Here is a 15,989-nt window from a genome sequence, read left to right as displayed (position 1 = left end):
TTAATTGTTATGTATTTTCAAAGTCAGCAATGTCTGAAAAGTGCCTTTATGAATAATACAAGGTCATGGTATAATCTGTTTTAAATATCATGCAGTCATTGACATGCTCATGTCATCAGCTCAAATCACATCCTTCTTGTCAGGGGCCAACCTTGTTCTGTTGCTTTTTTTTTTGAGACAGCACAACCAGATTCCCAAAAACACACAAAAAGGAGTCAATTTTATTTTGTAGCATGATTTCTGTAGTTTTACAACATGCTACATTTTCTGGCATTGTGTTTGGTTTTCTTCTGACATTACACTTTGACATTGCATTGTGTGCATTTTGCCATCACCTGTCCCAGGCCTGCAGTGTAATGCCCATAAGGCATTTTTTTAGGCAAGTGATACTTGCAAAATATATAAACATATTTTGTCACTTTAAACTGGTCATTATCTGCCTCTGGTGAATGTGGTTCTTTTCAGTCAGCTCCAGGTGGAAAGTATTGTTCTTTTGTGAGAATACATCAGTTCAGCACCTTGTTGTAGTCTGGTAGCATTCCTCAGCCATGGAAGGAATTAGTTTCTTCATCTACTGCTTTGTGCTGAAGTAGGTATAAAATGCTTCCACCACATTTCCTACCAGCCCTCACTGGTTAAAAATGGCCAAAGGGCAGTGAGAACTTTACAGGCTGCCACAGCTGTTTCTGCAGTGCTCCTGTGAGATGACCTTCATATTTTGTTCTAGAAAATTATTTCTTTTATCTTGCTAATGCAAGAGTAATAGAAGTTCATAAGGCAACATGTGACACTTAGGGAAGTTGTATCACTGTATCTAGAAGGATCTCTGATATGCAATGAAAGCCATGTAGCTTTAACAAAAATAGTTGTGTCTGCCCTGTGTGTGTCTGTGCTTGCATGTGCACAGTGATATCAATGGGAGGATGTGGTGGTTTGTAAAGGTTTTCTGAAATTTTTCCTTGAGCCATTCATGGTGGGACAGTTTATAACCCAGCAGGACAGCAACAGTACACTGAGCCTTCCAATTTCCAGTGCTCCTCTGTCTTCCATAGAGATGATCAATTTTGCTTAACGAGGAGACAATAAAAGCCTTTTAATGGTAGATGGGTGTACTGTTAAATCCCTCAAGATCTGATCCTAAAGCATTATATTGGAACCTCTCTCTGCCTTCTCATTTTTGTCATTCATGGTGTTATGCTATTACTTTGCTCATGTTTTTTCCATGTGGTGTTTCCTCTTGTGTTTTTGGGTTTTTTTAACAGTAGACCAAATTTAAGAGGTAATGGATAAAGGAGAAATAAATTACATTAAAAATTATAAAATGTAGAATAATTTGTGACATCATTTATGAACTGTAGTCATCATTGTGATTTATCATGTAGACCACTGGAAATCCTGTGTTATATATGTATGTAAGCATACATATGTGTGTGTATGTGTGCATATGTATACATATATCTACACATACATATTTACACATTCATGACTGAAAATATTTATTTTAATGATCTTTTTACCTATACTAAGAGCAAAGCACATGTATACAGTTAGAGTGCATTTACATGAGACCCATAATGTTCCTTTGGGCACTTACTGTGAGTGACCACAGAAGCTGTCAGGGTGTTTGACACAGCAGCTCAAGTTTGCTCTGAAGGATGAGCTGATGGTCACAGGAGCTTGTGTGTCCTCCTGCATTAGGAAATAGGCCTGAGCAGCATGAGTTGGGTCAGTGAGGGCTGCCCTGATCACAGCAAGGCTGCTCCAGGATGAGCACAACAAGGGGCAGTCACCAGCTGCCTCTGAAGAATTGTCTTATAAAGCTTCAGCAAAATGCAAGGCATGCCACTGAGCTCAGGTGAACAAAAGCTCTGCTAGCTCTTTGTGGTGTGGGTTAGGGACATGCCTTGGGCAAGTTTCTGCTCTTAACAGGGCCCTGAATTGAATTCGAGGTTTGTACCTTGAATGAGTTTAGTGTTATGACAGCTATAGCATATATAAAAGATATAAAAAGCTATAAGGAAGCAGAACGACTTGGAAGAATATTAGTGACTGCTCACATCTGTAAGTGTTCTACTTTTTCTTTCTACTTTGTTTGATCCATTTCAATGGAATATTTTCCCAGCATAGGAACATTTTGATTGCTGGTCACTGGGTACAGCTTCACTGGGGAGAGAAAAAGACAAGGAATTTGTAAATAAATCTCTTGAAATTTCATATACCTCTGTCTTCAAGGGAAAAGTGATCATCTACATTGTAATTTTCTGTTGTGAAGCACATAAATGCTTTCCAAGTAATTCTAGGGAGTGCAAGCCCAAAAGAACTTTGAGTGTCAGCTATTCCTCTTTCCTGAAATAGTTCAAAAGTCCTGTAGAGCTGATATTTTTACTCTTGTCTTTCAAATAATCTATGTTTAAAACCAGATTTGAATTCTCTCTTCTTCGGTGCTTTATCCTTCAGTGTTCTGTAAACTTTTGTGCTTACAGATGTAAACAGGGAGAGTATTATGGGCAAAGACAAAAAGCCCAGAAACTGACTATCCTTTTTTTGACCAAACACTTTGGCCTTGAAACAGCTTTCCTTATTTCTAATCTCTGTCTTTCTACCATTCTCTCAACCGTGGGTACCATAATGATCTTCTGCACTAGAAGTGCAAATTTGGATTGGTTGATTTATGATGTGAGCTCTATACATAGAATTTAAAATTGTCCCCAGAGTGGGATGCCACCTTCATTTTTGAGCAGAACTCTTTTCCATCCCAAAGTGTACAAGAGAGGCTGGAATGATGATATATAGGAGATGAGGCCAGTCTCACTTTCCTTTTTACTTTTGTGGTAATTGCAGATGTATGCCTGAAGAAAGGACAGTGCTTGATTTCCACATATATTACACATCCACTACTCATTTTTCTGTCCTAGTAGATGATATATTACTAAATTGATCCATGAGGAATTAGGGTTATGCATGCTGTACTTTAAAGTAAACTTAAAGGCAATAGAGAAGTAAGGTAGGTGATTATTGAGGAAAAAAAAGACTATAAGCAAGATAATCTGTGTTAAAGAGGTGGGGAGGAAAGACAGCATCCTAGCTCACCTGTGTTGGGCTTCCACTCTGAGTATGGTTCTGGGCAGATATCAGTATGACCAATACCAGAGCCTGACTAGCTGTGTATCTGTTTCATGGAAGTAATGAACATTGTAAAAATGAACCTGTTACCTTCAAGATAACGCAAGGAGAGAAAGGGATTTCCGCTAAGACTGTACTCATCAAGATTTTTGTTCCCCGTTTTTTACTGGTGAGAGACTGTTCCCTTCTCTCTACCCCTCCCTGCATCCCCTCTGTACTCTCTACCTCTTTAGGTTGCCATAGCTTTGATGATCACTTGGCCTCCAAACAAGAAGGAGGGAAATCCAAGAACGTTGTGAACCTGGGAGCGATCCGCCAAGGCATGAAGCGCTTTCAGTTTCTGCTGAACTGCTGTGAGCCAGGCACCATCCCTGATGCCTCCATCCTGGCAGCAGCTCTGGATCTTGTAAGTCATTTTTGGTCTCTTGTTAGCTGCTGAGAGCATGTGCATATGTGGTGGTCCACTGTCATTCACTGATGCTCCTCGTGCCCCACAGAGAGAATGCAAAGCCTCACAGCAATGCCAGCTGCTGCTGGTGGCATTAGCTGGAGCTTTAGCATCTCTGAGTGGACAAGTTTGCAGACAAAATGGATAATTTTTATTATATTACATGCCCCCATAACTACATTATTGCCAGTGCAAAACTTGTACTGTTGTCTTCATACTTCGCTCTGTTTCTGCTCCTAGTGTCAACCTGCAGAATAAGGATTGAAGATTGGATAACTGCTTGGAGAGGTGCAGGAGTTCCACTCTCAAATTCTGACAGAGTTATAAGCACATTAGACAGCACTGAGCTATGAGTCACCAGAGCCAGCCAGTGGAAAAAAAATATATCAGATTGTGTGTGCCTTTAAATCTGGATATTGCTGATTTGCCAATGCAAATCAAGGAAGTGACACAATTCATTCCCTTCTTCCTGATATTCTGTGTCTCCTTCCTTCTTATCCTTGCAGTTGTGTTTTTTTAACATTCCCTCCCACCTCTAAAGCTGTGGCCCTTAGCCTGTGATTCATGAGCCAGTGGGGCTCTGTGAGGTGTTTATGTGACAAGCAAGGAGTGTGACAAATACAACAATGAAAACCAGCCAAATATTAGCAATTTCTCTGCATGCTGCTTTTCTACTTCCTTCCCTAAGTGTTTGGCTGTGTGCAAGCTGAGAAAAAGATTAAAAGCCACTGCTCTCAGAGCATCCACATGCTCTATCCCTTTTCTTCCCACACCCCACCTCTCACCTGTGTTACTGCTGTGCCATTTGTGCTCAAATCCTTTTTTTTTTTTTTTGCTCACTGCTGGAGGTGTCAGGCTCACAGACTCTGCCTTCCTGCTAGTGCTGTGCCCTGACCTTTGCTGCATTGCCTGCACCATGGCTGTAGGGATGTTCTGCTCTGTGCACCCCCTCCTTTGCATCTTCATCTGATCCTTGCCCACTCGGTCTGCAGATCCAAGCACGGCTGCATTAGTGTTGGTCTGGAGTTGCTGCTGTTGTTGCTGTCAGTTCCCATCCAGCTCTGCTGTTTGGAGTGGTCTTCATCCAGGTTTCATTCACTGGTGCCCACACTTCCTGACAGTGATTGTTGTTCCTCTGTGGAGCAGTGGGTGCAGGGGCTGATAGAACAGCTCTCACCAGCCAGGGTTGCAGTGAGCTCAGAAGGTGGCTTGCAGCCTGTGAGCCCCAACTTCAGTCCTCAAGGCTTGCAGGCTGCCACCCCACTACAAATTCTAAGCTAACAGAGTTAGTAAGGTGTAAGATGCAGCTTCCAGGATGCCACTCCACAGCCAATTCTAAGCTAACAGAGTTAGTAAGGTGTAAGGTGCATGGGCAGGAAAGAGCTCAATCCTAGCAAGTTTGTCACCTCCTGAAAATGCACTACTCTGTATTCTAATAAACCAGGTGATAAAATGGGGTTTGGCAATTATGTCCTAAATGCCTGTAAACATCTTAATTAAATTTTAATGTTCCCAAAAGCAGAAGTACAGACCAGCTTACTCTGCCCATGCATGAAGTCAGCTGAAAACTTCCAGCTAGAGTGAGCTGTTTGAAGATGTCTGACTTCCAGAGCTGACTTGTACAAACTAAAATGTAACCATCTCTCTATTTCACTGAATGATGCAGACAATCTTGGTATTAGAATTTCTAAAAGGTCTTCAGCTAGAGAAAGAAGCATTGCTCTAATTATAGCCTTGGAAGTCTCCGAGTACCTGTTGGCATTTTGTCTACAAAGTATTGGAGATATATAGATATTAGGCAGTCACATGCAGTGTGTATTTCAAAAGATGACAGCCTGTCACCTCACTGTATTGGTTACTGGCAATGGAAAATTCCCACAGTATATGTCAGTAGAGTACACCCAAAAGAAAGAATTCTGGGTGTTTTAACTTCTGTTTTCAGGCTTTTGAAGTAATAGTTTGAATCAGGTCTGATGCAAATGAAAAGCTTCTTAAATCCTTTTATCCAGCCTAGTTGCTAAGGCAACATTTAAAAAAAATGAAAGGCAAACAGTTCCAGTTTCACTTCTTCTGTAATTTTTCTAAGTATGGTTTTTTCATGCAGGTTTGCAAAATTCTGTTCTTACAACAACTTTGAAATCTTTGATCAGCCTGGCTGTTTGTATCACTTTGCCACACTGATCTAAAGAAATTAGAGCAGTGAAACAAATGATGCATCCTTATGGAGCTAATAATTTTTTGTGTATTAAAATGAGCGTTGCCTTAGGTTTAGCAGTTAACCTATTTTCCTAGAAGCAGAATTCATACTTGACTAAATTTTTAAAGCTACAATCAACATATGGATGTGCAAACATTCAGTGATAATTGACGTGTTGCAGACAGCTTCATCTTTATGTCCTCAGCTTAAATCCAGACTTTGCAATAGTAAAATTGATTTACTTAGGGATATTTCAGTCTATGCTTAAGTTCATGTTGAGGGTTCCAATAAACTGCTGTCTGGTATTGTGTTAGTATATTACTAAAGTATCCTAATTAAACTGCTGTAAATGACCAGCTTTCCTCTGACCAACACAGAGTCTGTGACACCTGTCAACATTACACTTCTCCAATAAGATGTGTGAGCTCATTTGTTGTAACATGTACAATTTTTATCCCTGTTGAAATGCAATAGTTGCATTGTTTTCTGGTAGGGTTGTGTTTGAGATGACCTACTAGGTACTGGGACAGTAGAAAAAAAGGCTAAATTGCAAGAATATTTGTCAATATGCTGACTCCATGTTACCCTGTGTCTTGGGCAGACTCTGCTGTTCCCATGTCCCCATTTCCATGGCAGAAATATAGAAGTGCTTATGATTGGGAAGGAAGTCAGAGACTGCTACAAACAGGCCCCAGAGTAAAAGACTGGGAACAAAACCAAAGAACTGTGTCATGGACTGTACTTGACCATTTTGTAGCTATAATCAGAGAGGTCTGAACTAATTGAAACAGGCAATTCTCCAAGACACTAGTTAATAATTTACTTGCAACCTGTCTTCTTATACCTGCTAAGACAACTTTCCTGTCAGACTTACATTTGCTCAGACAAAGCAGAGCTGCCCAGTAGCAGAGCTACCTTTTGTGAGTACTCAAATTTACTTTGGCATCTGTTAAAAGTATATTGTTGTTATTAAGTGCCTCTCTTTTCTGTCTTGAAGAAAACAGAGCCAAAAATTAATTTTTGCCCAAAGTGCCATGTGAACTTTAAGAAGGGGCTTGAGGAGAACAACCAATGATTGATTAGTGTTGTAAAAGTAATTGTTCTTGAAAACAAAAGTGGATGTAAGTACTCTGTAGTCATAAAACTGCAAAATCAGGTTTACATGAGCAGTAATGTGATGCTGTGAAATTCCAAATCCATTCTGTATTTGGTTCCTTCCATCCAGGTAATTTCCTCTTTAGAACAAATCAGGTTATCTGTTAAAAAAAAAAATCAATGGGATGACTTGAATTGTTAGCAAACTGGTGAATTCATGCAAATTTATACAGTACAAGAGCAATTTTCAAGGTGCACAACAATACAGTAGGTCTGATAAAACTGGACTTGTGAACAGTTGCATAGACAAGGGCAGAATTGTGAGAGTATTGCTGCTGTGTCAGGTTTTGACAGTGACCACGGTAACTTGTGTTCTTTTCAGCTGCACATCACCTGCCTGATTAATTTCTCTCCATTTGTGATGTGTTTCTCTGTTGTGTGAATCCATCTCTGTTCATTCTGTCACATCTTCATCTTTCTCTTGCTGCTGCTGCTTCAGGTTTCTCAGAGCCTCAGGTAAGCAATCACAGGAGCTTGTGCCCTATAATGTTCAGAAAGTCCTTCGTGCAGGAGGTCTTTTCACTGATTTTTAAATAATACAGTGATTTTTAACTAGTCCTGCTTCTCCCCTTTGCTCCCCATCCTACATATCCTCATTTAATTGTGGTAGCTTTGTGCTTTCATAATGTTTGCAACACATTTCTTTACAGGATTCCAGAATACTAAGACATTTTGACTTTATTGCTAGTGAACTAAACCAATAGTAGACCAAGACTAGGGCTTTATCTCTTCACATGTCTCCATGGTTAAGGTTTTACTTTGTGAGAATAAAAGAATAAGATCCTCAACTATTCAGTGTCCCATACTGCATGTGATCAACCAGTAGATTGTTATGTTTTTCCAGGTGCTGGATATTTGTTTTTTTTCTGGTTAGTGAGGGTCTGCATTCAGATTTCTGTCTTCTTCATCAGAACATCATGGCAGCTTAAATCTTCCTATTCAAGACAATTGGGTTTTTTCCCCCAACATTTATAAAAATGTGAGCAAAAGCTGCAAGTTGTGTCAATAATTTCTTAAATCAAACTTAAGGAGCATTGCTCCAAAATTTCTTGTTTTCAGTTTTTGATTAAAGCACTCTTGGAAGCTCTATTTAATAATGTTCAACAGACCATCTTATAGGGTCTCAGGGCCTTTCTAGTATTTATAGACCACTTTTGACAATTTGATTTATTTGATTTATAAATAGATGCTGATCTGTCTAAATTATTTCATCAAAACTATCAGTATCTAAAAGTGTGGCACACGTTCATCTCTGTGAAATCCTGTGAGTGAACCTTTTAAAGCCACTGCTAACTGTGGGCATTGCTGTATTATTAGTTCTACAAACTGCTGATCACAGGAGTATTGGTTATGAAAATTACAGGAAGAAAGGGGGAAATTAAATGGAAATTAGGAGAACAATTTGCTTTTAGTCAGTTTCCATGTCTGTAAGGATGTTATTTTGACTGTTCAGAATGCTGGGGAAAAAAGCAACTCCTGGGTCTAAGCTAACCTTTAGGAAACAAAATTACCATGTCCATTTTTTTAACATTTCAGAAAGTTTCAGAAGCATTCTGTATGGGTTTAACAGCAGGCTGGGTCATTTAATACAAGATGCACTCAATATAATTTCTCCTATTACAGTGATTCTTCCAAGCCAGGGACAGGAGCATTTTCCTCTGAAAGCTAGTCAGTCCTTTCCAAGCTCAGCTGCCTGTTGTTATTTTAGTACTGATTTGCCTGACACTTAATAAAGCTATTGAAATTTGGCCAGTGAAATTATGTTGACTTACACCAGAATAGCATATTTCTGTCTCCACAGATATTATTTATAACCACAAAATAGTGCTTTTCCTAGTTTTTAGGAAGTCTCCACTCATGCTTTCATCCCCAAGATTCAACAGCAGAACCATAAGTGACACATTCTAGGATTTGTGTGGCCATGGGTGTCATTTGCTCCTGCAATATTTAGTTTATATTTACAGCAACCTCAGTAGCAGAGGTGCAACTAAAACTTGTTTGTGCAGTATCAGTGCCAGATGCACACTTCTGAAATCAGATGGTTTCTGAAGAACATTACAGAGGGGGATAATGTTCTTATTAAGTTTATAATTTGTTTCTTTCTGCTCCTCTAGTGTTTGGATTGAGCAGTGTTAAGTAGTAAGTGTTAGTAGCTCAAGAGGTGACATTTATGCAGAGAGACTCTGGTGTTAGATTTTCATGGCGAGATGTGACTCCTTGGCAAAGCAAGTTTTAAAGCACAGAGCACTCTAATGTTGGGGGAGTTTTTAATGCATTTTTGCCTTTAAGGTGATTTTATTTTTTTTATTTTATTTTTTTTGCAACCCTTTCAGGAGGCTCCCGTGGTGGCGCGGGCAGCGCTGTTCCTGGAGTGCGCTCGCTTCGTGCACCGCTGCAACCGCGGCAACTGGCCCGAGTGGATGAAGGGCCACCACGTCAACATCACCAAGAAAGGGCTCTCCCGGGGCCGCTCCCCCATCGTGGGCAACAAGAGGAACCAGAAGCTGCAGTGGAATGCAGCCAAGCTCTTCTACCAGTGGGGAGATGTGAGTGCTCATTTCTCTTCTAAGCTGCGTTCAAAAATGCGGCAAAATGTAAAGGTGATTGGATCCTGTACGGAATTTCATCCTTGTAAGGTGGGGGCTCAGCAGCCTTCCTTCCAAATTGCACTTCACAGCCTGCCAGGATCACCCCTTCTCCTCAGGGAAGTGACTTTGCCAGGACTTGTTCTCTCCAAGGATCTGTTTGGCCCATTCCCCTTTTCCAGCACTTGTCATATATGGATGGCTAAGGAAGAGGGAAAATGTGAGATGTGATACTACTTTCTATTTTTCTTGCTTCCAAATATATTTAGCCTAGGGCTCCTTGAGCTAGATGTGGTGCTGTATACTTAGTAATGGGTTTATTTTTGCTGTACTTAATTCAGTTTCTCTTTGCACCCATACAGACTGTTAGCGCTTATAATTATTTGGCAAGGAATTCTACAGAGCTACTATGAGTCATGCAAAGAATTGTCTCTTCTTGTTTGGCACTTGAATCCTTCAAGTTTTATTTGATTGTGATCTCTTACCATATAGGATAGAGGCAATTTCCTTATCTGGCCCTGTGAATGCCACTTGCAATTTCCTTGTAAAGCCCCCAAGATATAATTGCTGAACATCTGACATGTGTACAGGTCATTTCTCACAACTCAAAATAGTGGGAGAAGTTCCTTTAAATGTTTACAGATGTCTTTCTGGAAGTGAGCTCTGTGCTTCTCACCTCTTCTAAAAACCAGTGATTTTGACAGTGAGCATCATGATTCCTGTCCTTCCCACCCTCCCCCCTCTCCCCCCCACCCCCAGAGAAAAACAGAAGACATAAAATCCAATGCTTATGGGAATTAAGAAATCATGTTCTGCCTTGCTGACCTGAATTCTGATAGGTTAAACCAACACATGCTTCTCAGTGGAGCATGTTGTAGGGAACCTCAAAATAAAACTGACCACATAAATACATTCTACAGAACAGCCCAAGGGGAGAATTCAGCTTGGGTCTTAGAACCTGAGCTTAGTATCTTCACAGATCTCCTCCTTCCATTCCTAAAGCTGACTCAGAAATTTCTACCTGGTCATCCTACTCTCTGGTAAAGTCTCAAACACAGGAGATTACATTAATAACAGCACAAAGACCAAAGTTCCTTGTAAAAGTAAATATTTGCTTCTGTATTCCATGAAGTCACTGCTTTAGCCTGACTCATTTGAGAATTCCTTTTATGTGGAGAGCATAGGATTACATAGTCATTGAAGTTTTGCATGTTTTCAGGCAGCCAGAGCTATCCATCTCTGTTTGTAGATGTAATGCTTCTAGGCATTCTCTTTTCTCAGATTCTAAAAAAAATTAAAACAAGAAAGAAGCCAGTTAGATTCCCCCTCAGCTATCATTCTTAGTAACTGACCTGGAAAAAGTCCAGGAAGGTTTTCTTTACATAATGTCAAAAGTACTGTAATGTGATTCAAGGTCATAAGAAAGGATCCAGGGAAATTTGATCACAGGCAACTTGTAATTGTCTTCCCCTTAAATTTAATGGTGTCATAAGACTTATTTGGATGCATTCTCCATTCTAAGACTAGCATGTGTTTTCTGCTGCTTAGGAACATTTCAGAAGGGTAAGGCAGGATAACATTTAGAGAGTAGAGTGTGAATTTTTTCCTTTTCCTGCAAGGTGGCTTGCTGTTCATTCACATTTCTGATTCTCCTCACTGAAGGCAGTGACTGAAGGCACTGCTGTTTATCTGCTAAATCTTAGCAATAAGGAAAGAATCTCTTGAACAAAGGGAAAAGAATATTCAGGAAAGACTCTCAATGCACTGAGGCTTTTTTCTGTTTTTTTCTTGTAGTAAATAAATTTTGTGCTAATTTTGGATTCTTGCATGTGGATTCAATGTTTGGCTCCTCCCCCTGGCTGGAGCATCTCCCAGTGGGATGATGGAATTTTATCAGTCACACAGTGGGACTGAATGGCCCATTAACAGGAGATATCTCCTGGAGGAAGGATGGGTTGTGGAGAAGATAAAGAACACTGCCCAGCCTGGTTTTTAACAGATGGTGATAAAATACATGCTCTTGGTCACATCCTGCATTGCAACCAAGACAAAGAGCTCCAAGTGTCTCAGCAGGAAAGCAATCTCCTTGCTAACACACCCTTTCCTGTAGTTTGCTGACAGCACCATGAGGGCTGTGGACATGCAGGCAGTGATGCTGGCAAACAGCCACAGTAAACAATCAATGCCCTTCTGAAAAATAGGAGATGGAAATCTGACTGCCTCTGCTCTTCCCACAGATCCTCTGTGCATTATTACTCTTGCACCTTCCCAGTTCTTACAAGCATGATCTCAGCTCATTTTTGGAAATTGCATCAGGGAGTTTCTCCTATAAAGGTGGAAGCAGGCTTTCCCATGGGCATTCAACTGTCTTGTGGAGGAAAAAAGGACTGTTTCTGGGTTCCTAATTCACAGTATAGTTTCTTAAGCAGAAGACCTACATTCTCAGTAGAAAGACTTAACAAAAATCTGCAATAAATATATCAAAGGAACAAAGAAAAGTGGAAGAAATTAATATTTCATAATGACCTAATCTTCTGTCTGTTATGTGCCAATTGGAGACGTTTATTGTTTAACTAAATTTACTACAATTTTCATCCTAAAATTTGACATTTTGCAAATTTTTCTTAAAAAAAAGGGGAAATAAATTATAGTTTTGATAGCAATTAGTCTTCTGTCATGCCTTTCTCCTCTTAAAACAATAAAAATAAAGTCAGGGCATTCTGGTTGGGCTGAAATTCTCACCTGCCGTGCTCCTCTTTCTCCATCTGCAGGCAATTGGTGTCCGCCTCAATGAGCTGTGCCACGCTGAGAGTGAGAGTCCTGCCAACCTGCTTGGCCTCATTTATGATGAGGAGACCAAGAGGCGCCTGAGAAAGGAGGATGAGGAAGAAGACTTTTTAGATGACAGTAAGGAGACTCCCTTTACTACAAGAACCCCCGCTTGTAAGAACCTCTGCTTTAGGAGCACTTAATATTTTTTCTCTTTTCATTTTCTTGCCACCCAGCTGTATTTCCCAGTCCCTCACTTTCACCCCAGCTTCCTCCCCTGTTCTTTTTGTGCCTGGATGTAAAACATGAAGATGTGTAGCAGTACTGAAAGACTTGGATGGAAAAGGGAAGGGGAAACCAGGCAGTGAGCTGCAATTTCTGTACACAGAAACTGCAGTTGTAAGCAGGGTCATAATTTATTTCTTGAGCCTTGCTGTCACCTGAGTGTCAAAAGTGGTTCAGGCTCCAATCCTCACACTTATTTCTGCCAAAATATTTGTGCCACTTTTCCCTTTCTGAGCACTGAAGGGTCAACTCACTTGATGTGAATTGGCACAGCTCTGCTAAAGGCTTTTAAATCTCGATTTCAGTATAGAAGTCAAGATTTTCAGGCAGAAAAAAAAAAAAAAAAGCATAATTAAAAATCGGTATGTCAACAAGATGATGTAACCATCTACATTTGTGCCATAAGGGTGGAAGAGCTGTGACAGATCACTGATTCTGAAAGTCTGTATAAGCTTGCAAGTTATAGCAAACCCTGTGAACGAAAAAAATTGTCAAAACACATCCTGTAGTTGCTGTAGGTGAAGGTGGTAGCAAACATTTTGTGCTGTTTAGACACCATTTATGTATACATGTGTGCTGCTGTTCACTGGTGCTTGTCTGTGTGTGCTGTTGTTCCCCATTGCATGTGGTCTGCTGGCAATGTTTATTTTCTGTTTTCTCTTCTGTAGCTCTGGATTTGTTCTTATCACTGCAGAAGGGCCCCCCTTGGAGTAGAGAGAAGCTGGCAGGAAGAGTGACATGGCACTTATAAGAAATGAGCTCCAGAAAAGGTCTTGGCCCTAAGCTATCCCTTTAGGGGATATAGCCAAAGCAGGAGGAGGCTGCACACCAAGGATTCTTTCTCCTGCACCACAAAATGAACAGCTCCATTCCAGTGATGGGCTGGCAGGACAGGCTTCCTTTTCCCAGCCACTTTCTTTTTTCAGCCACTCATACCAGGCACTCAAAGGGATAAGGAGCTGCTTTAAAAGATTACCCTGAGACAAGCAAACAAAGATCAGTTTCTAGTCCAGAAAGCCATTTGAAAACTCAAGTGCTCTCAGTGTCTGAAAATGGCTGGTCAGTAGTCCTGCTGTAGGCAGGGAGTTCTCAAAAGCTGCTTTCTGTGCTGTAGGAAGTAGAGTGAAGAGCATTACATATGCAGTTGGACATTCCATTACACTGTATGTCTCATTTGCTTTTGATAGTTCAGATTATTTTAATCTTCACCAAGTCCACAATTCATTACTGGTGTGTACAGGGGATCTGACAAGCATCTGATACCTGCAGTGTTTTCTCACTTGTTTGGTTCAGCCTTTTTCTTTGCAAAAGCAGTTAGATCACACATGAGAAAAGCAAGTAAAAACATTAATCTCTCTGAAGTGTATGTAAATGGTAATATCAGGAATAACTTTAAAAATGGGTGTGGTTAGTTGCTGTCACAATTAACTATTTAATTTACTGTTTTTACTGTATTTTATCCTAAAAAAGTACTTTTCAAATTGATCAAGCACTGAAGAATCCTTCATACTTTTAAGCCTTGAATTATATCAGATGGGTTTTACATGGTTTTAAATCTGATTGTTTCAATACAAAACTTGAAGTACCAACTGATACAAAACTTGAAGTATTTTTATAATCTCTCTTCCCTTTCCCTCTTAGTTTTAGGTTAAGAATTTGAATGAAAAATTTGATTAAGTAGTTTGATTTTTTTTCCTTTGATCATCTCTATATAGCACATGGATTGCTTGCACAATTATAGAAGCTGACTTCAAAGGAGACTATCTTTTCCAGTTATCAGGGTAGTAATTAATAATAAAAGGAAAAGTATCTCTTTAACAGCTAGTCATAACTCCATTATTTTGAGATCATTTTCTATATTTGAAAGTGGTTCTTTTCCACAAATGACTCGAATTAAAAATTGAAAATGAAGAGAATGGTATCTATTTCTTAACCTGTAATAGCCTTAAATGACGTGTATGCAAAATGCCATAAACTTGTGGTTAGTTTAGTAGGTACTTCAACATAAAATACTATAATATATACTATAGTCTGCTATCATGTTACTTCAATGTAATGCAGCCTAATATAATAAAAAATTTAATATAAAGTAATATAAAGTAATAGAATAGAATAAATATAATATAAAGTAATATAAAGTAATAGAATAGAATAGAATAGAATAGAATAGAATAGAATAGAATAGATAATTAATCTAATATAATCTATAATTAATAGCATATAAAATAGAATGCAATATGATATAATCAATATATAATAAATATATTATATATGATTATATATGATATAATAAATGTCGATATTATTTCATGTGCTGGTAAATACATGGTCTGTTATTTGATTGATTCTGTTTTTTAGTGTAGCACAGAAGTGTGGGGTTTTGCTGTTTTTCAGTGCAGCTTGCATCGTGCACCATATGTGACAATGTCCATCACCTCTTGGCTCCAGATCTTGTATCAACTCCTTGTTCATGACAGAAATGTTCTTTCCTAGGCACTGTGAATCCTACCAAATGTTGTTGTCCTTTTGCACTAAAAATGGCAGCCTGTCAGCTTCTCTTGGAGATAACCACATTCCTTCGGGAGACCTTCCCCTACATGCCCAGACCACGGACTGAGCCTCTTGTGGTAAGTGGAGCACACTCGTGGGAGAGGGCTTTGCCTGCAGAATCACAGATTCCAGGCTCTGATCAGAAGTAGAGTGGGGTAAAATCTCCAGTGGATCTCTGCAGGGAGAAGGGAGTAATTTTGTGTGGTGAACAGAAGATGGTCAGGGTACATGAAATGGGTTTATTAGGAAGGTAAGAGAATGGAAGGCGCTACTGGGAATTAAAGTTTCCAAAGAGAGAAGAGGGATTGAGAAACTGAGGGTGAGGGACCTGGGAAGTGTGGGAGGTAGAATATGGGAAGTGACCAGATCAAATGCTCATTAGCTGATTAGTAGGGCCAGTGGTCACTTAGGGGAAGGGAACTGAATGGCTTGCAGAGATATTCCCAGACCTTCAAAGCTGCAGATTGGTTTGGGTTAGACCCAGAGAATTGCAGGGAGAATGGGAAGAAAGGAAAGAGATGGTGACAAAGAAGCAAAGAAAGAAAAAAAACTCCACGAGATTCAGAGAGGCACAGGCAAATGCTGGCATAAACACTAAGCTAAACAAGTGGTTAGGTGACCACTGTGAATAGCAGAATATATGAAAAATTATTTTCAGTGATTCATTCTTGCGTGGATTTTCTTATGTCTAATACTGTGATTTAACATTTCCTTTAGCCTGTTGTTTCAAAAAATACACATGCACACAGTCATCTGTTGGTGAGTTGAGTTGACAGTGACCCTCACCTTCAGAAGTGGGTAGCATGAAATGAGATGAGAATTAAATGGCTGACAGGCTTTCAGTTTTCAGCCAAATTTCTTTAAGAAGTCAGGATAA

General features: G+C 39.7%; 1 protein-coding gene across 3 annotated transcripts in view; it reads left to right on the top strand.

Annotated features, from left to right (window-relative positions):
• Positions 1-15,989, top strand: part of UNC80 (unc-80 homolog, NALCN channel complex subunit) — a 121,045-nt gene that overhangs the window by 40,199 nt on the left and 64,857 nt on the right. For all 3 annotated transcript variants that reach the window (XM_056495900.1, XM_056495898.1, XM_056495899.1), the window contains exons 22-25: positions 3,357-3,529; positions 9,257-9,469; positions 12,280-12,415; positions 15,056-15,189. In XM_056495900.1, the coding sequence (XP_056351875.1) occupies positions 3,357-3,529; positions 9,257-9,469; positions 12,280-12,415; positions 15,056-15,189 (656 nt within the window). The remainder of the gene's footprint in view (positions 1-3,356; positions 3,530-9,256; positions 9,470-12,279; positions 12,416-15,055; positions 15,190-15,989) is intronic.

The sequence above is a fragment of the Oenanthe melanoleuca genome, chromosome 7 (assembly GCF_029582105.1).
Source record: "Oenanthe melanoleuca isolate GR-GAL-2019-014 chromosome 7, OMel1.0, whole genome shotgun sequence".
NCBI lineage: Eukaryota > Metazoa > Chordata > Aves > Passeriformes > Muscicapidae > Oenanthe > Oenanthe melanoleuca.
This window is presented reverse-complemented; position numbering and strand designations above follow the sequence as displayed.